We start from the raw sequence: 21,390 nt of genomic DNA, 5'->3' as shown, positions 1-21,390 counted from the left end.
AAATACAAAATTTTCTTCAGAAATCATTGCATAAGAACATACTTGAAGTGAATATCGCAAAGATATTATTATGATGCCATTTAAACAACACTGACCTTACATTCAAAGCAGAGTCATATATGCAAAGTAAAACATCAAATGTTAAGGTAAAAACTTGGTCAACAGTTATTATAAAACTCCTTTCTTTCACTGTGAAAAACTATAGGAAATATAGAATATATATATACACATACAAATACATATATATAAATGTATATGTATATATTTATAAATTTTGCAGTGTGACTCTGGTACCACATTTTTCCCAGGGGATTCTAAATGAAAATCTAAGAAACTGATTTCTCTCAATATAAATGACTATAAGTAAATGTTGACCTCTCTTCTCTTGATCGGAATTTTTTGAGCGGGTATTAGAAGATATCTATCCTTCTCTATATATGATACAATGTTGGATATTTGTTTTTAAAATAAGAAAGAAAAAAATGTGCATCATGCAGGACAGGGTTCAAGGATAGATAGAACAAAATTAGTAAAATATTGATAATTATTGGAGTTCATGTTTACTATTCTTTCTTGTTTTGTGTGTATTTTAAAACTCCTACTTCAAAAAAAATTTTGCTTAAAGACATGTAGTAATTTCATTCTTCCAAAGTCTGCAACTGCAGGTTATACCTTCAAAGTTTGTTAGATTTCCCTACTCCCAAATTTAGCTTAGGGCTTCTTCTGCAGGAAGTGACCGTGAGAAATACGACAAAACCCGAGAACATGGCCTGCTGCCCCTGCTTGAATATACGCTGGGTTAACAAGAGGGAGATGTGCTGGATAACCATGGAAGGTCTCATTCATTTAAATTTGCCTCTTTTCAGAAACACACTGAAAAACTATTTTAATGGTCAGACCTGGAACATTCTTTATGCATTTATCTAAATCAGAGACGTTCACTCATCACCATATGTGACCAGACAGAGTTTTTAATGGAGCCCTTGAAGCAAACAGATGGAAACCAAGGATATTTTAGAGAAGTGTTAATGCTCTGATGAGGATTAGGATATAATTACAAATGTAGAAATGCACATGAGTGTTCTAACCAACCAAAAATGAAGGAAATCGTTTTCACAACTGTAAGGATCTCTATATTGGCATTCTGACAACCTTGTTACAAGACAGGGTCACAGTATCAAGGTTTTTACAGTATCTAGATTAACTGCATTTGCTAGTGAGAGCAGTTTAAATAAGTTAGAACATAGAATGTCAACAATGTATTCTATATAATAAATGGTTGTGGTATTAAAATCATAGTAGAAAGGAAATATTGAGAATATTTTCTATAATACCAGCCAAATTCTGACTCAGCATTAGTCATGCTGGTGGCTGCTGATCCGTGCTCATGACCAGACAACCTATACAAAACCAAAGGAGAATTAGGTATTGCTCATAGGTGCTCTGATTCCAGAAATATTTTATAGCACTTTATAGTTTATAATGCACTTACACATAAATTATGAAAAATGTTCCTAAGTAAAACCTGAGAAAGTCATAGCTCAGGTTTTATGAGTCCCATTTTGCAGATGAACAGAGACCTTGAAGGATTTGAGCAAAATCAGTTCCAAATTGCAAATGTCAACTGATATATGTAATAAATAGTACACGTTATTCTCTAAATTATTCTAGAAATCAGACACGTTGGATCCACCAAACATTTTCTAAAATGCTTAGTCCAAATGTTTCTTTATCTAGTCTTTATGTAATTTCCAATTTCAATTTTCATCAAAGCTTTTGGCTCTGTTGCCCTCCAAAGCCACATGTAACAATGTTGCCCCTGTCCAGGCCAACTGAATGGAAAGCCATGTTGCTATTGTCTGGAGGCTTATTTTACTAATCATTTTGTAACTTCCTATTCAAAAAATACCTTTCAAATATTTTAAAATACATCCTGGAGCTTTGAGACCTAATATCAAGATGTTTTCAAAAAACGAAAGCCTCTTAAAGTTAAAAAAAAAAAAAAAAAATGAGAGCCAAATCCAGACTGAATTCCAAAGTGTTAAGTTCTTGATCTTACTCCCACAATTTGACCCACAGAAACTGCTGACGGCTTCACCATCTCTAGAGTTGCTCAGCCCATAAAACTGCAAGTCGTCTTTAATTTCCCTCTTTATCTCACGTACCTCCACTTCTAATTCCTTAGGAAAAATCCTGCTGGTTTCACTTAAAAAATACATCCAGAATCTAATCAATTCTCACTACATCCACTGCTACCACACGGGCCCAAGTACCGTCATCTTTCTCAAGACTGGCACAACATCCTTATGGGGCTCCCTGCTCTTCCCCTTGCTGCACTGATGTCCGTTCCTACAACAGCAAGAGTGATTGTCTTAGTTGTGGCTGCTATGACAAAAATACTATGAACTAGGTGTTTTAAAGAACAAGTATTTATTTCTCACAGTTCCAGAGGTTAGGAAATCTAAGATCAAGGCATCAGCAGACCCGGTATCTAGAAAGGGCTTGATTTATGGCTTGTCAACAGCTGCTTTCTCCTGCTTCCTCACATATCCGAAAACAGAGACAGAGAGGAATCAAGCTCTCCCATGTCTCTTCTTAACCTTACAATTACCCTTGATCCCATGAGGTTGGAAACCTCAAAAAGGCTCTCTCTCCAAATTCCACCACATTGGGCACTGAGGTTTCAATATATGAATTCAGTGGTGGGCAGGGGAATGAAAACATTCAGTCCAGAGTAGCGAACCCTTTTATAGGTAACTTGATCATATCTTATCTTTATTCTGCACAAAATCTTGAATTGGCTCCCTATTTTCTCCAGAATAAAGCTAATATTCTTACAACGTCACCCAAAGGCTTCCATGACCTGGGACCTAGGACCTCTCTGACTTCATCTCCAATTTCTCTACCACTTGCTCTCCCCACTGTAGACAGTTGGCCTTCTTGATGTTCTTTGAACTCATGGTCTGCTTCTACCACAGGGCCTTTGCACTGCCCACTCCCCATGTATATACATATATTTAAGTCTAACAAGCTCATCTCCTATAAGGGTTTGCTTTTGCCACTTTCTTAATGATCCTAACCATTCTGTTCAAAATTATAATGCACCTCACCGCTGGCATTCCCAGTCTTCCTTATATTTTTACTCTTCTTTTTGCCCTAGTACATAATACTTACTAATACACTATTTTTTTATTATTTGTCTTATGCCTTTAGAATGTAATCTTCACATGGGTGTAGACCTTTATTTTGTACACTGATATATTCCAAGTGTCTGGCACACATGGGTAATCAAGTTATATATTTTTTAACCAACTGAAATCTCTGAGGCCACTTACAATATCTGTATATCCTCTTGCAGTTCTGATTTTCTATGTTTGTATTTGACTATTCAGCTTCATATTGGACTGAAATTTGTCATTATAAACTGAGATTTGATTTATTTACCCACTTTCAATAAAATATGTTTAGCTCTTTCAAGTACTGTAAGTGCAATTTAAAAAAATCTCTAGATAAATAACAACACGTTTTATAATTGTATAAATCACTAAGGTTCTTGATTCCTAAGGGAAATTTAACTTGTCAGGTAGTTTATGGTTTATTCCGTATGTGGTGTCAAGTGCAAAAGAAGTTGCTAAATGCATAATTTAGTACAATTTTGCTTCTGTTGAAAGATAAATCAAAAATAATCAGCTCACTGAAGTCAAGAAGTAAAACAAGAAAAAAAAATTAAAATCTACTAGCAAATTACTCAAATCTTTTAGAACATAAGTTTAGTTTTGTTTTTCCTTTTGGAGGGATGACTCTTGTTTTATTGGAATAACTTCTGTGGCCTCAAGTATTCAACATGGCTTAGAATTGACTTATTTTCTTTTTGTGTTTTTCAACTAATTCATAGATAATCTTCCCTCGTTAGGTACTTCATTACCTTGAACAGGTCAATCCTAGAGATGATAAATGCTTAAGGACCAATGCTAAGTTAGAGACCATAAATAATGCCTCGAAGCCAATGCAGTCAAAGACTAGCTACTCTCACTGCTGAGAAAGACCAACAGTGAGTAAGGTGAGCATAAAGTCAGATGCTGGATCAAGACAACACCAGGAACCACGATATCAGAAAAATGTCTGACAGTGGAGAATGTTATTCACTGTAAATAATCCAAGAAGATTTGCTCCAGAAAAAGCAAAGTGAAAAAATTACATTCTTGGGGGGGCTCCTCTGTTCTTCTGTCAGCAGGGAGTGAGGGGACATAGACAAGAAACACGAAGATGATGGGTCCTCCAGCCACCCTGAACTTGCCTTCTGCAGCTGTTGAGCAAAACCGATGACCCAGGGGCTCCTTTCCATGGAGAAGGAGGAAGAGTGAGCAGGAAAAGTGGAGGCTTTCAGGCAATAGAGATATGAGGGAAGCTATAAATACGGTTCTCTTTCCCCTTTTTTGGAAAGATATAAGTTGTTAAGCCCCATTTGGGATTTTAGATGATAAAGGTTCAGTGTTACACATGGCTGTTCATAAGGGAATATTGAAAAGCATATTACTCATCATGCGAAATTTATGGTTTTTAACTATGAAGATATGAGATGTATCCATGAAAGGGGAAGATCTCCTACTGATGATCTAAGTTTTCTCAACACGTAACTAGTTACATCCATAGCATTTGCAACGCCCATTAAAATGCATTTTTTTCAATAATTATTGAGTGTCTATAATGTGCCAAGTGCTATTATAGGTATTAGGGAAAATGAATTAGACTAAACATTCTCTTTGTCCTCATGAAACATACATCCCAATATCCCCAGTTTACATAAGCTCCTTTCCTACAAGGGGAAAACATTTTGAATCATTCCTTTTTAGTGACTTTTTAAAAACTACTTGACCATCAGAGATTATTGATGCACACAACTCTACTGTACTCCTACGTCAGAATCTTGGGGGAGGGATTTAAGAATTCTATCAAAGAATTCTATCTTTTCTATTCAAAGCACTCTCTGAGTTCTTTTTATGCACTCATAATATAGATATTTTGGGAAGGAAACCACTAGCTCTATTAACAGCATATAATCTAAGGAATTGATGATTTTTTTTTGGACTATATCTGGGGGACCCTTTTTGATCATCCTGACTAACCTTTTACATACTTCTCATCCATGGAGAATGTGAAAGCTCTCTAGACTTTTTCATAGCCAATTCACTTAGCAAAAACAAACAAAGCAAGCATTTTTTTTTTTTTTTTTTGTAGAGACAGAGTCTCACTGTACTGCCCTCAGGTAGAGTGCCATGACGTCACACGGCTCACAGCAAACTCTAACTCTTGGGCTTACGCGATTCTCTTGCCTCAGCCTCCCAAGCAGCTGGGACTACAGGCACCTGCCACAACGCCTGGCTATTTTTTGGTTGCAGTTTGGCCGGGCCTGGGTTTGAACCCACCACCCTCGGCATATGGGGCTGGCGCCCTACTCACTGAGCCACAGGTGCCGCCCAAGGCAAGCATTTTTAAAGGATTCCCTTGATTTTTAAACAGAATGGCTATCTCTATGGGACAGATGCTCACATGTTCTGCTTTGAGAAAGAAAAGAATCAACATTAATTATTAGGTATGATCCATAGAACAAAAGATTCATTTTAAAGATAAAGTTGAGGTGATGGATACATAGGAAGTTTGCTCATGAAAGAAAGCAATACTAAGTGAATCTCAGAAATCCATTGTGTACAGAATAAAACTTATTATTAACCACTCATTAAAGTAGTTCTTTCTGAGTTAATGATGATTTCGTATAGTCAATATTCAATACTAAACATCATGCAATTCCAACAAGTACAATGAGGTTGATGTTATTTAAATACTTTCCACAGATAGCTTATGTGCAACCCATTGCTCTCAGTACTTTATAGATATTAATAAGACTTAATCCTTTGATCTCAAAATGTGCATTTTTGTTACCATACTCATTTTGCAGATGAGAAAACTGATGTTTAAAGGAGATAAGTGACCTACTTATGGTTATATAGCTCATAAGTTATAGCTAGTATTTGAATCTCTGTGCCACAATCTGTGTTCTCAATCACTAACCTACTGCTTCTAACTTTTTAAACTTCTTTAGGAGTCTCAGACCAAAGAAGTTTATGCAGTCCTATTAGAGGAATAAGAATGTATTGATGGGGCCTTGGTGTGTGTCACACTTTATGGGGGCAGGACATGATTGCAAGAGGGACTTTGCCTAACAATTGCAATCAGTGTAACCTGGCTTATTGTACCTTCAATGAATCCCCAACAATAAAAAAATTAAAAAAAAAAGTTTATTAAAAAAAAAAGTATTGATGGCAGCTTCCTACCCCAATGCCTTATTACATCTGATTTTCATTTGACTCATTTTTACAATGAATATAACAATGTTGTTGAACTGGATCATCTAGTGGTTAGAGGTCCAAGCATAAGCATGACTTGGCTCTGAATGTCAGCTCTGCCATTTACTTGCTACGTGACCTTGAGCAAGTTACCTCTCCAAGTGTTTTTCCTCACCTTTAAAATAGTGGTTTTAATGGAACCTACATCATGCTATTGCTTAAAGATAAAACAAGATAGCCCATTTAAAGCACTTAGAAAGTGCTCAATAAATATTATTAGTGTAATAAATAGCAGCAGCATCAAGAAACTATGAACCAAATGATCTCCAGCTTCTTATATTAGCATTAAAAGTAGTTTATTTCATTTCTAATTAAAAGAAAATTACAGCAACCAAAATAACAAACCAAACCATAAGCCATAAAACCAATGATATCTTTTATGGGAAAACCAGAAAAGCCATCGGACTCATTAATTCACATGTTATTAGTTATCCCCTCTATTCCAAAATGTACATGTTCCAGCATCCTGGGACACCTTGCAAAATATAATCCCTGTGACTCCGAGAGGTCATGTGGACAGGTAGTTAATGCTTCTGTGTGAAAAGCTCAATAATTCATTTTATAAATTTCAGTTCAAAGCCTACATTGAGATTAAGGAAAATTGACATTCAGTCTGTGAACTTAATGTCAAGCTCCAGAAAAACTCTGGGCAACGCACGTTTAGTGATTAAGTGAACGCAGACAATAGAGACATTGCCAAATTGTAAAACAAGACTTGGAAATCACAGAAAATGTTGCTCGTTATTGATTACTGTGACCATTCAGTTGCTATTGAGCCACCCAAAAGAATCATTCATTTTCCAGCAGAGAGCCTGCTCATTTGCAAGATAAAAGAGAGACATTTCTGCACATGCCCATAATGTTCTTCGCCACTGGGGGCAGCTTTACATAAGACTGCATTCACTGAAACCAAAGCAACAGTCGGAGCAGCTTTCAGAATGACAGTCTGCAGAAGTGAGCTGAGCGTGTGCGAGGTACCGGGCTCTCCTGCCTCCTGGGCTCCAACGCAGCTCTGTGGCTGAACTGGGTGCTCACCCGCGAATTGCTGGGCTATGGAATACAGATGTGGCAACTCAGGTAGCCTCACACTGCCTGGAGGAATACAGCATGTTTTCCGATAAGAAGAAATTGTAGAAGCCAGTTTTTTTTTTTTTTTAACCCCCCCCCATACAAAACTGTAAAGATGCAAAAACGTAATATCCATGAAGATCCTATTACCTAGGAAGATTTCCATGTTTTGCTGCGAATGCGGTGTTGGGATTTATTTGTTCTTGGAGTGTTCTGCGTGGCTGGCAAAGAATAATGTTCCAAAATCGGTCCATGTCCCAAGGGGTCCAATTTTTCTTCCTGGGTGTCAGCGAGCCCTGACTCACTACAGTGCAGCTGACAGGGGCTGTCATGCAAGTGGCCCCTAAGCCAAAGCAAAAGACCTAAGGACGACCTTTGAACAATACAAAGGATGGGTATGTTTTGTCATTTTTCTTCTTTCCTTCTTAAAACCAAAAAAAAAAAAAAAATCCTCTAGCCTTTGTAGTATTTCTGCCTTAATTGTTTTAGAGATTACCTTGCTCTGCTCTAAGGCTATAAATTCAATTGCTTAGTGGACGTGTTTCCTTGTTCAACTATTAAAAAAAAAAAGAACCCTAAAAACAATTCTCTTTAATTACAATGAGGTGATATGTGATGTTGAATGTTGTTGTCTAAATTTAATTTTGTAAAAATAAAAATACATGCCTATTTTTGCTTGATGAAAAAAATGAATTCTCTTTTGGGGGGATAACTTTTCTAAGTTGTTTTTATTTCCAGGTTTCAATGTAATTAGGCTACTGAGCGGATCAGCTGTAGCCCTGGTTATAGCCCCCACTGTCTTACTGACAATGCTTTCTTCTGCCGAACGAGGATGCCCCAAAGGCTGTAGGTGTGAAGGCAAAATGGTATATTGTGAATCTCAGAAATTACAGGAGATACCCTCAAGTATATCTGCTGGTTGCTTAGGTCTGTCCCTTCGTTATAACAGCCTTCAAAAACTTAAGTATAATCAATTTAAAGGGCTCAACCAGCTCACCTGGCTATACCTTGATCATAATCACATCAGCAATATTGACGAAAATGCTTTTAATGGAATACGCAGACTCAAAGAGTTGATTCTGAGTTCCAACAGAATCTCCTATTTTCTTAACAATACCTTCAGACCTGTGACAAATTTACGGAACTTGGATCTGTCCTATAATCAGCTGCATTCTCTGGGATCGGAACAGTTTCGGGGCTTGAGGAAGCTGCTGAGTTTACATTTACGATCTAACTCCCTGAGAACCATCCCTGTGAGAATCTTTCAAGACTGCCGCAACCTGGAACTTTTGGACCTGGGATATAACCGGATCCGAAGTTTGGCCAGGAATGTCTTTGCTGGCATGATCAGACTCAAAGAACTTCACCTGGAGCACAATCAGTTTTCCAAGCTAAACCTGGCCCTCTTTCCCAGGCTGGTGAGCCTTCAGAATCTTTACTTGCAGTGGAATAAAATCAGTGTCATAGGACAGACCATGTCCTGGACCTGGAGCTCCTTACAAAGGCTTGATTTATCAGGCAATGAGATCGAAGCCTTCAGTGGACCCAGTGTTTTCCAGTGTGTCCCGAATCTGCAGCGCCTCAACCTGGATTCCAACAAGCTCACATTTATTGGTCAAGAGATTTTGGATTCTTGGATATCCCTCAATGACATCAGTCTGGCCGGGAATATATGGGAATGCAGCAGAAATATTTGTTCCCTGGTAAACTGGCTAAAAAGTTTTAAAGGTCTGCGAGAGAATACAATTATCTGTGCCAGCCCCAAAGAGCTGCAAGGAGTGAATGTCATGGATGCAGTGAAGAACTACAGCATCTGTGGCAAAAGCACCACCGAGAGGTTTGACCTGGACAGGGCTCTCCCCAAGCCCACGTTCAAGCCCAAGCTCCCGCGGCCGAAGCATGAGAGCAAGCCCCCGCTGCCCCCGACGGTGGGAGCCACCGAGCCCGGGCCCGAGGCGGACGCGGACGCCGAGCACATCTCCTTCCATAAAATCATCGCCGGGAGCGTGGCCCTCTTCCTGTCGGTGCTCGTCATCCTGCTGGTGATCTACGTGTCCTGGAAGCGGTACCCTGCGAGCATGAAGCAGCTGCAGCAGCGCTCCCTCATGCGAAGGCGCAGGAAGAACAAGAGGCAGTCCCTGAAGCAGATGACCCCCAGCACCCAGGAATTCTACGTAGATTACAAACCCACCAACACGGAGACCAGCGAGATGCTGCTGAACGGGACGGGACCCTGCACCTACAGCAAATCAGGCTCCAGGGAGTGTGAGGTACGAACCACTGTGATTTAAAAAAAAAGCGCTCTTAAAGGCTGGGAAATAAGTGGTGCTTTATTAAACTCTTGTGGCGATAAAGGGAACACGGTGCCCCTCCCCTGCTGCTCCCTGTCACGTTGCTGGCAAGGTCTTTCCCTGCCCTTTTTAGTCCCATTCATAATACTGGTCATTTCCTCCTCATACATAATCAACCCATTGAAATTTAAATACCACAATCAAGTGCAGCTTGAACCCTGGCTTAATATGATGCCTATTGTAGGAGACCCTTGATTGATTTTATTAATGTTGCATTTGTTTTAAGATAAAACTTCTTTCGTAACTCATCTCCCACATCTGCCCTTATTCTACTTCTCTTAGAACCAAATCCACAGTTCTGTGTTTGTAGTTCATTGGAAAAGGAAGGAAAGGAGTGAATGATCCCAGGTCCTGGGAGCCTGAACTGATTCTAGGAGGTGACTCACTGACAGGAACATGTTAGAGACAGATCCTTTAAACCAAGGCCTGCCTTAAAAAGAAAATTGCAGGAAACTATCAAAAGATGGTGCTGGGTTACAGCAGCTCCATAAGCAGCATCTAGAGGTGTCTGAATCACAATAAGCGAGACACAGGGGGAGAATGCTGAAGGGTTAAAATGCTGCAAAGCAGACACCTGCCAAATGTGAGGAGACGGTAACTATTTGAAGTTTTAGATTTGAAGCCTTCTCTCTGAACCCTGTCCCAGTAAAATCAGACTAGAGGTTTCACTGTAAATTTCTTCTAGCATGTATGCTTAATAAATAAATAAATAAATAAATAAAAATTAATACTAAATAGCCGAGACAAATTTGAGGTGGCAAATTTCTCCACCTTCAGAGAGAAGGTTTGCAAATGAGAAGGCAGCTTGCTGTAATCATGTGGTTGGGAGCCCCCCAGAATTTCTCTTTCCAGCTTTTTCAGAGACCCTGATGTAGTTAGCAGAATCATTAGCGCTGTCCTGTCCTTGTGTTCAGGATTTGTCAGGTTGTCCTGTTGTGTTCCATTATGTAGCCTGCACAATCCAGTCCCCTAATGACTGACATTTCATTCAGATGTGTAAAGAGAACACGTTCCAAGACATGCCTTCCACCAGTAGCCTAATTGAAAAGCATGACTTTAATAACACCTTAATAAATGTATAAATTATATCTTAGGGGTAAAAAGATCAACACTAAGACAGTTCTCTTGTTCTGCTGTTGCTGACATGAGCTGATGTCCCAGTGTTCATCTGTATTATGAACTCATCCGTCAGTACAACTCTGGATAGACCCTGTTTGCAATCTGCAAGCTGCATGCATGTTTTTATTGTCATTGGTGAAAGTTTATTGACTGCAGCACGAATATCATAGCCTCTGTATTTAAGTAACTTGAACCACAGTCCATTAAGGTTTTAGAAAAACATCTTTAGTCTGTATCTTTCATCCTCCAAATGAACGGTTCTAATACAGAAGCAAAAACCAGGAATGCCCACATCAAGTCTGTTTCATGTAGTTTGGCTTGCCAAGCCCTATCTCTTTCACCATGTCCCTGTTCTTTCAAAACAGAACCTCTGCAGCAAAAAAGGAAAAGTGAATGGCTATTTCTAATAACGTTTTTCTATTATTTGGAGGTTTGTCGTATGCTGAGAGGAAAAATCTAGGCAAATCGCCATGAAATATAATCACAAGAAAGCCACATTATTAAAATCATACTTTTTATAAGCAATAAAGGAAAAAGGAACATTTAAAGTGGGTTTCTCAAGGTACTTTGATTTTTATGAAACCTGTGATAGCAGCCAATGTACAAAAGCATCATAGCTATCATGTTTACCCATGAATAATTGTTAAAGATACATTTATTAATGGGAAAAATCACGTATTCTCAATTGATTAATAATGCAGATACTTCCTTACAGCACTGTGAACTGGATGACTGAGCTTACTGTGATGTTTTCCACTAAGTTGTAATTTTATATTTTTCATAAAGTGTCAGTAAATACATATTCCACCTAAAAAAGAAATTTTCTTTGGCCAGATTCATTTTTATCTGTACTAAAGATCAATTGTATTAATTAAATACAGTCTTAAAGTAAAAAAGCCCATTTCTATTCTTCAACTTTACCTTCTGACTCATTTGTGATGGGTACCAAATATATTTAGGCCATACACATTTATACTTCTATCTCTGAATTCTTGCAAATTCTCAGTGCTATGGTGCTACTAGTGTATATGATATATGCTTGCTATATTAAAAAGCACCCTTAAAATTCAAAGCTATTTGGTATGTAAATAAGATTAAATGATCAACATTTTGGAAGGTAGTCATTTTTTAATACCTAAGTTGTCTTATAAACTTCATAATGGATAAAAAACAAAATAAAATCCCTTAGGTGGTAGAGCTCATTTTGATTCAGGACATGAAAATAAGAAACAAACAAAAGCAGTAACTACAACAACAACAAAAAATAAACACCACCTTCTCTTCCCCTTCCCTCCTTTGAGAACGAAGCTTTGAACTTCTCTACTTCTCAATATCTTCTGAGCACAAATATATGTTCTTGTTAAGTTAGACAGTAACTGGTTCACCACTGTAAATCTAACAATTGACAAAGGTTCTCTTGCTAAAAAGTTGTGCCCTCACCTCAGCCCACGGCATTTTCTGGACTACACAGTCCATAAATCTGTTTTCATAAGACTTTCAAGATCATTGCATTTTAGAGAATTGTGACTGATATTCATTTTTCTGGTGCAAATTACATAAAATACCTGACTTCCCTCAAAGGCGACAACAGTTAAATATCCAACCTGACCTGTTGAACTATACAATAAAGACTCATCTATGAAGATTAGCTTCAGTCCTAGTACTCTGCTTTACCAAAACAGAGAGGAAATGGAGTTTAGTCTCTGCACTGCATGTAGGTTTTTTCCATTTTTATTAACTCCAGAAAACACAGTGCTACTGCCGCGTAGAGTTAATAGGCCCGTGCCACAGTCTTCCAAGCAATACTTATGCAAGATCTATCCCATTTAAATGAGTTTGTATTTTCCAAAGATGTTGACATTACATCTTTTGAAAGAATTTAAACCATTTTTTACTTGATTTGGTGAGTCAACTACCTAAGTAGACAGGCAATAAAGTGTATTTCGATGGAGCCGCAGTGACCTCCAGTGGCGGCTTAGGCTAAACACAGCTATTCATACACATTTTACCTTTTTATCCTGAATCCTTATGTAAATATGATTTACAGCATATATTTTTGAATCTGTATATCAGACTTGGGTTTTATTTAGCTTGTTTATCTAGGAAACATAATTTTTATGTATATTTTTAAATGTATATTGAATTTTTTTAAATAAAGCCAGAAAAGAGACCATAGAACTGGTACTGAGGACTAGAAATATGTATCCAAATGTGAAACATGAGTAATAACGCAATAAGAATATATCAGAAATACTTTAAAGTATATCTGTACTCATCAATACTGGACAAGCATTTTGGCATTTTTATTAAATTGATTAATATTCTCCATAGGCAGTATATTTACATACAATGTAATTTAGGTGGGGGAAACAAATGGCAGTATTAATAGTGAAAGAATCAGCATCAGTTATTTACCAGTCAGTAGGTGCATCTGAGCTGACACGGAAGGGAGGCCTCCCCTTCCATCTCTAGAACCGTCTAGTTTGCTGATTGTGCCCGTGACCTGTGCTTTGCCCCAGAGCTTTCTTCCCCTCTCCCCCTTCTCAGCCAGCTGAACACTGGTTCTATTAGGCTCTCTGACAATGATGTTACAGTCTAAGAGGTGATGATTCATGGATAATCAAATGATGCTCTCCTCCTTGGGAAGGATAATGCAGAGTCAGATTCATGGATTTGGCAAGACTTTTTAGGATGCTGTAGGTGCCTCAAATGTCTTTTCTTCCCTTGACATTTACCAAGATCAGAACTCAAATAGTTTATTTAAAATGTGGATTAGCCCAGCATCAGAAACAAGCATGAACTCATGAACCCTAAGATAAAATGAGTTCCAGATACGGCAAATGAGAATTGAGCCCTGAGAAATGAAAAATTCAGAAAACTGTGTTGCTTTTTCTGTTCTTTTTTGTCCCCCTGTGTTCTCATTAGAATCTAGATCTACAGCAAACCCAAAGGAGTTTTACTAATCTTGTATTCTCTTAGCTAACTGTATTTAAAATCAGATGTAATTGGGAGAAACTATGAGCATTAAAAATAATATTGGTAAATTTGAAGGACAAACGTCATAAGAGAAATAGAATGGATGTAGATTAGTTTGCACTAAATTGCTCTCAAAAACTAATAAAAAATCATATACAGGTGAAAGTGACTGTTTCCCTAATCGTAATAGCCTACAGAATTGGACCCAAATTTTGCCTAGCATCCAAACTCATTGATTTTAGATAATTGGGTATAATATAATAAAAAAATTATATAGAAAATCTAAACAAAAATAGTTGATGATCATTTTCATTTGAAGAAAATAGTACTGCCACACATGTGAGGATGTGGGCCTTCGAAATTAAAATCCAAATCCAAGATTCTCTGACATGTGCTAATCAAGTGATCTCAGGTCAATTTCTTAGTTTTTCTGAATTGAAAGTTTCACATTTATAAAATAGGTCGGTACTATTAACTGCTAATGGTCATCGGGAGAAACAAATATGAAAAGTACTCTGTAAACTTCAAAATGACGACAACCTATTCTTTTCAAAAAGCACTTAGTGAGATATTCAGCTGTGTCTGCTGATGTTCTATATTTGGCATAAGTCAAAAGTAATCACTAACCTCTACGTTCCAGAAGTTCAAACCCATTTTACATCACTGTAAGCTAGAATTTAGTTTGTGTTTGACCTTTGGTTTCCATATGAACATAGCTTCTTCCCCATCCCTGACCCCGTGTTATATAAGTCTAGGAATGTAGCAGTAATAATTACAATGTACAAAAGAAAATAAATAAATACACCAACCAGAGAACACTGACACAAAATCAAACTAAATACAAATTCTAGCTCTATCTTAAATCACGCCCATACAGCAAAGGCTTTCAATCAACATAGAGCTTACTTATTCATTTCCTCTGCCATATCACTGTGTTCAGTCCTTGTTGACTTTATACTGTTTGTTTATATAGCCGTGGCATAAAAGTACTAGGGCTTTCCTTCATGAGTCATTCCTCATGTAAAATTAAATATTTTATCTATCAATGAATGACCAAAAGCTCTCTCTTCCCTGGATGTAGATGCTTTTACCAAGTATGAGGCAGCAGATATATTTTCAAGCTTTTTATAATTTAAGTAGACATAACTGTTCCTCTTTGACAGGTGAGTTCCTATGACATCTCTAGAGAGCAAAGGTGGCCATTTTTCAGAGGAAAAAGCATTTGTGCATTTCATACTGTTTTAACTTCACAGGGTTATAGATGGATGTTCTTCCATTAGGTGTCTCAACATGTGAAGATAATTCCAAAAACACAAAAAGAACAGAAATGTCTGCAGAAGACATCTATTTTACAGTTGTCCTAACAACAGGATTCCCATAAGCATAATAATTCATTTTATCAGGAAGAAAATAAGAGAGAAAATAGCTTCTATCTTATCCTTTTTAGCAGATGTTGTAATGAACATTAGTAACTTTCTTGACAATTATTTATGTTTTCCTTTTAGAATTAGGAGCTCCTATGCAGGGATTTCATTTATTCCTTTCTCCTACTTTTATTGTTTCCCTTATATGAAAGATTCCTCCACTCCCAACATCACAAAAAAGCCTCCATATAAATCACCACAATTTGGCTATTTTACACAAAAAAGCAGTATTATTATCTCCAAAGGAAAAGTGACATAATTGCATTAAATATTAGAACATAAAATAAACGTAAAGCTGGCTGGTCCTTCTCTTTTCTCTATAGTCTCCAAAGCACCTCTGTAGTATCTTCTGATTTTCAATGGAATAAAGGAAATGTAGCTAAATGACCAGTATGGCCAAGCAGTAAAGCTTACTATATTTCTTCTTAGTTAGCTCACTCCTAGAAAACAAGGCATAGGGTTTTATGTGCGAGAGTACACAAATGTATTTCAATAATCAAGAACACTCATGTCAACAATCAGAATTTTATCTTCTTAGAAATAAAATGCAAATTTGGGGGCTTGACATATAAAATGACAAAGTAAATACTATATTCAGCAAAGGCAATTTTTTGTTAAAGCTTCTTCACACTAATTACATTTATCCAGAGCGTAAAATACATTTTTTCAGTAAAGAGCCAAGTATTTCAGTTGGATATAATCCCTTACTCAGCATTCTTGGCACTGAAGCTTATTAATGAAGTGGGATAAAAAGAAAATGTCCTCAGATAGTGAAGCTATAGTATCATGAGGCTGGATTCTTGAGCGGTATTCATGGCTTCAACTGATTGGTCCCACATATGGCTAAAAAATGCTTATTGTCATTAATATTGATCTATTCTACTTTCTAAAAGAAGGAACATGCTTGCCAACCTTCTACCACCCGCTTTGATACAATCAATCAGAATTTCACAGGAACTTTAAAGGAAACTTATAGACTATGTCGTGTTGATATTAAAGATATAGCTTGAAAAACTCTGATTAACCTGTGATAAGATTACAACAGTAAAAAGTCTCTAGTTCACAACAGTGAACATAGTTACAATGGTAAAAGTCTCATAAGTTTAAAAATTAACTCCTCTCTTTGAGATCAGTATTTATGAAAGGGATTTTGCCCGACCTATACATAATTTTAATGTGAAAAGGTATAAATACTTGGTTTATGTACTGCCATATAAGCAATGGAGAGTTTTAGAATATCATTAAATTATGATTAAAATGGAATATTTAATATTAAAAAGAATATGGCAGAAGCCATATTATACAAGTATTTTGTGTTTTCCACCAAGCTCTGTCTATATACGTATATATATATTATCTCATGCTTTGATAAGAAGCCTTTTATACCCTTATATTACCTCTGTCTTTCTGTAAGTTTCATTCACTAATTCTATATCTTTTCACTTCTTCATATGACTTCTATAAAATAATTTATACCCCATGTAAATAAGGCCTCCCAGGCCAAATTGTACATCCCCAGATCCCCTTAGGAAATGATTTTCATCGTTCACATTAGGGTATCTAAATTCTAATCTGCCGGCATAGCATTCCTCCTAGCCTGTGGTACCCACTCCAGCCCATCTCATCATTAAGGAGCAGCATGCACTTAGTCCTACAGACTTTTATAGGAAGGACTGAGTAGTAAACTATAAAAATATACATATATTTTTGTGGGCTTTACTGTGGTCATTTTAATGGTCTAATGCACAGAGATGTGTGGGGTCTTTATTAGTTTGCACTGAAATGCAAAAGCATTAAGCTAGCTATAAATTAAAAAGAAAAGGTGAAGGTAGGTAGTGAAAAGCTATTATGTATTATACATTTTTTAATCTTAAAATTTCTCCTAAATGATGAATACCCTATAATTCACTTTCTTGACAGCAAATTTATCCTTCCAATTTGCCATCATATTCTTGAATTTAAGCTTCGCATTCTTTTCATTTTTCCATTTCTAAACAGAGAGGTTTTCTTTTCTGTTTTGTTTTGTTTTTGTTTTTGTTTTTTGCGGGGGTGGGGTGGGGTGCGTGTGTGTTGTTTTGTGTTGAGTTGTTTTCTGCCTAAAGATATTTTCTCAGTTCTTTGAGTACAGCACTTTGCTTCTCTAGAATTCCCAGTCTTCTGTTGATCTTGTCAGAAAGTTACAGGGTAATTTGTCAGTTTTATGGTTGGAGCAGTCAGACAGAAGTTCTGACTTGTCCCTAGAGTACAGTCTAATTATGCCTGGGATATCTGCCTATTTAGAAGTATTATCCATACTGAAATCCCTCCACCCATTGGTCCACGTGACTCTCTTGGTTCCTTACACCTTACCAAATATCCCCTCTCAGCTCTACTGCAGTATTATGTCCCTCCCAAGGGCATTTCTCTTTAAATAGAGATAATAGTGTTTAACAACTAAAGGTAAGAAAATAATAAACTAAGAGCAGGTATAACCAGTAGGTTTGGAGAAAATGCTTCTAGGAGAAAACAGCTTTTGCAGACACTTCTGAAATCATCCTCCACAGATTCCTCTGTATTTTTCTCAAACATGAGATTGGGCCTTCGCAAAGGAACCCAGGCAAAGCCAATAACCCGTATTATATTCAGTAAACTATATTTGAGAAATTTCTTTAGTGAATTGCCATGTGCTTTCTGCTTAGTTTTTTCTCCATAGAGAGACAACTTTGTATACTAAAGAAAGCTTGGCTATGGATCCAGCAAGAACTAGTTTGAATTCTGTCTCTGGGATTTAATAACTCTAAAACTTAGAGTCTTAGCTTCTTTATTTTAATAAAAAATATATGTACAACAATGTCATGATCACAGGATTATTGCAAAAAAGGCAAAGAATCAAATCAGCATTTCTTACATACTTCATGTGTTTTCTTTCCAGGTACATTTCATAGATTATTTAATTTAATACTCATAAGGATCCTATGAAGATTAAATGAGATGATGTAAATAAAATCACTTAGTACAGAGGTGGGCACATAAAAGTAACTTTCTCCTTCTCTCCCTTAGGTCCAAATGCTAACAATTTCAGGACCATAATGTGCTTCAATAGTGATATTCCACTATTGATTTTTATTTAGAATGATAGATTCCTGGAAGACCTTCGAGAAACAATCTAAACTACCACAAACTCAGGGGCATCTGAGCAAACAGTTAATACTAAAGCGTGATAGTGGCAGATGAAACCAATCTCCTAAGCTCCCAACAAATCCAAACTATGTCTTCGCGTTTATTTCCATACTTTGTCCCATACTGTAACCTTGATTGTTGAAGTAATACGTGCTTTTCCCTACCTCTGTGTTTTTCCTAAAGAATTTTTCTTTTTGAGAAACTCTTTCCTCACTCCCAAGAGTTCACGTCAATTTCTGATTCTTTCTATAATTGACCCAACTCAAGTTCTACTCACTCTAGAAATCTTCTTAATCTTGCTTCTCCCTCTATTCCGTGGTAATTTGTACCTCTATCAGAGACAACATCCAGGGCTGCCCTGTGGCGGAGTTATTAATATACCTGTATTTTGTTTTTGAGGAAATGGACCATCTTGCCTTTTCTTTTTCCTCCAGCGGGTATTAGTACAGTCCTTTATTCATGAGAGATGTTTGCTGAATTGAATTTCTGGACATTATTATAAAGTTATTGTTGCAAAGAACCTACAGCAAATATTTTCAACCACTGAGAAACTTAATTATGTCAATCTCATATCTATTTATGTTGTCAAGTGGTACATTTTTTGTTTTTATTTCACACATTCTTTTTCACTATCTACAATCTTCTCATTTATCATTTAATTGGCTTCAAAAATTACAGTTGGCCTTTCAGCAATGCAGGTGGTAGGGGTTCCAATCCCTTACATAGTCGAAAGCTCATGCATAACTTTTGTATATCCCAAAACTTAACAAATGGCCTATTTACCTGAAACATTACCAATAACAGTAACAGTTAATTAATCTGTATTTTGTATATGTATTTTACACTGTATTCTTACAATAAAGTAAGTTAGAAAAAAGAAAATATTATTAAGAAAATCATAAGGAGGAGAAAATATATTTACTATTCATTAGGTGGAAGAGGGTCAACATAAAGATCTTTATCCTCACCATCTTCATGGTTTTTTTGTTTTTGTTTTTTGTTTTTGAGACAGAGTCTCAAGCTGTTACCCTAAGTAGAGTGCTGTGGTGTCACAGCTCACAGCAACCTCAAACCCTTGGGTTTAAGAGATTCTCTTGCCTCAGCCTCCCAAGTAGCTGGGTCTACAGGTGCCCTCCACAATGCCTGGCTATTTTTTTGTCACAGTTGCCATTGTTGTTTAGCAGGCCCAGGCCAGGTTCAAACCCGCCAGCCTCGGTGTATGTGGCCAGTCCCCTAACCACTGAGCTATGGGTGCCAAGCCTCACCATCTTCATGTTGAGGAATCTGAAGAGAAGGAGGAAGAGAAAGGGTTGATCTCAGGGGTGGCAGAGGTAGGAGAAAGTCCATGTGTAAGTGGATTCATACACTTCAATCCCATGTTGTTCAAGACTCAACTGCATTCTTACAAATACATAGTTTTAAAGAATGTTCTGATTTAAATTTCTTCTATGCTGTGAATAATTTACCAGTGGTTTTCCTTGTAACAGTTATTAAGACTACAAACATTTTAGGGATCATGTTAAATTGACTAACAGCTATGATAAAATGTGAGACAGAAATAATATTTAATTCAAAATATTAATATGCCCTGATTTTAGCAGAGGGTGGGTAATCCACTTTTATTTAAAAGCCAGATATCCGTGACCTTTCTTTGCCTACTTCCATGTGGGAAATGTGTTTGCTCTTTAGCTCTGATGTCTCCTGATCTCATTCCCAATTCCACAAGGCTTATGCACGGACACATTCTGAGGCCACTCTCACCATACCAAGGGGGCAGCCTACACTATCACAAAGACTAAGTCTTTGGCTTTCTGATTATACATATTTCCAAAGTAACTATTCAACTATATGTGTTGTAACTTCAAACACTTAAACAAGCAGCGATGCTCACCTTCCTTACATCTTAAAGAGTGGTCATACAGCAGGCACATCAGATGAGATGATGTCTCCTCTATTCCCTCTCGTCAGCCCCTTACTCCTTTTCATGAAATTTCTTTTCTTTTTCTCATTTCCACTTAAAACTTCTTTCAATTTTCTCTCTATCCAACCTTTATGTATAAGTCAATCTATAACAACTTGGGGATATATATACCTTCAGACAGAATTAAAATGAAATACTAATGGTTTTTATCTCTTACAAAAGCAGCAATTAAAACGACACACTCTAATAATTTAATGTAAAAGGGAGCAAAAATTCTATTTGTATTCAACAGCTTTGTTTGGGTCTATAAATGAAGAACTGTAATTTTATAAATTGTAGCTTAATTTCAGAAGGAGAAATGACTTCCTGCCTAACATATTTTTAAATTGCATTTGAATTAGGATTTGGAAGGAGGGAAGACTTATAGACCCTCCAAATATTTCTTTTTATATGAGGGATCTCTCAAGAGCATGGTAATCTCTGGCAGCAACACAGTGGATTTCATTTTTGGAACATGCATAATAAGAGAATTAAAAGAAAAATTTTCTTTAGCCATAAAAACTTATAAGGGTTTTTGAGAATCTTCAATCCATTTTCTTACCTTCTGTTTGAAATTCCAGGCTAATTTTACTGTCCTTTTAACAATCTTTTGGGATTGCATTCCTCAGTCCCTCTCTCAATTACTTTTAAAGTTTCACTATAATCATTGCATCTTTTCTTAGCCTCTAAACTAAATTTTTCTTGCTTAAGATAAATCCAGTGGTTACTTAAGTTTTTTTTGTTTGTTTGTTTTTTGCAGTTTTTGGCCAGCGCTGGGTTTGAACCTGCCACTTCCGGTATATGGGGCAGGCGCCCTACTCCTTTGAGCCACAGGCACCTCCCAGTTACTTAAGTTTTTTAAATTTTTGTTTGTTTTCCTTCTCTTAAAAAGGAAGAAGTATAAGAAATAGTTGAGTTTTATATTTGTT

The 21,390-nt window shown here is 36.9% G+C and overlaps 2 protein-coding genes across 2 annotated transcripts in view; one reads left to right on the top strand and one right to left on the bottom strand.

Annotated features, from left to right (window-relative positions):
* CTNNA3 (catenin alpha 3) overlaps positions 1-21,390 on the bottom strand; it is a 1,739,301-nt gene that overhangs the window by 989,645 nt on the left and 728,266 nt on the right. The gene's annotated exons all lie outside the window — the stretch shown is intronic.
* The window catches only part of LRRTM3 (leucine rich repeat transmembrane neuronal 3), a 181,004-nt gene continuing 166,932 nt past the window's right edge, over positions 7,319-21,390 (top strand). The window contains exons 1-2 of the mRNA XM_053584033.1: positions 7,319-7,867; positions 8,211-9,742. Of these exons, the coding sequence (XP_053440008.1) occupies positions 7,864-7,867; positions 8,211-9,742 (1,536 nt within the window). The 5' untranslated portion in view covers positions 7,319-7,863. The remainder of the gene's footprint in view (positions 7,868-8,210; positions 9,743-21,390) is intronic.

This window comes from Nycticebus coucang, chromosome 3 (genome assembly GCF_027406575.1).
Source record: "Nycticebus coucang isolate mNycCou1 chromosome 3, mNycCou1.pri, whole genome shotgun sequence".
In the NCBI taxonomy this organism is placed as follows: domain Eukaryota; kingdom Metazoa; phylum Chordata; class Mammalia; order Primates; family Lorisidae; genus Nycticebus; species Nycticebus coucang.
Note: the sequence above shows the minus strand (reverse complement) of the source record. Positions and strands in the feature narration are given on the sequence as shown.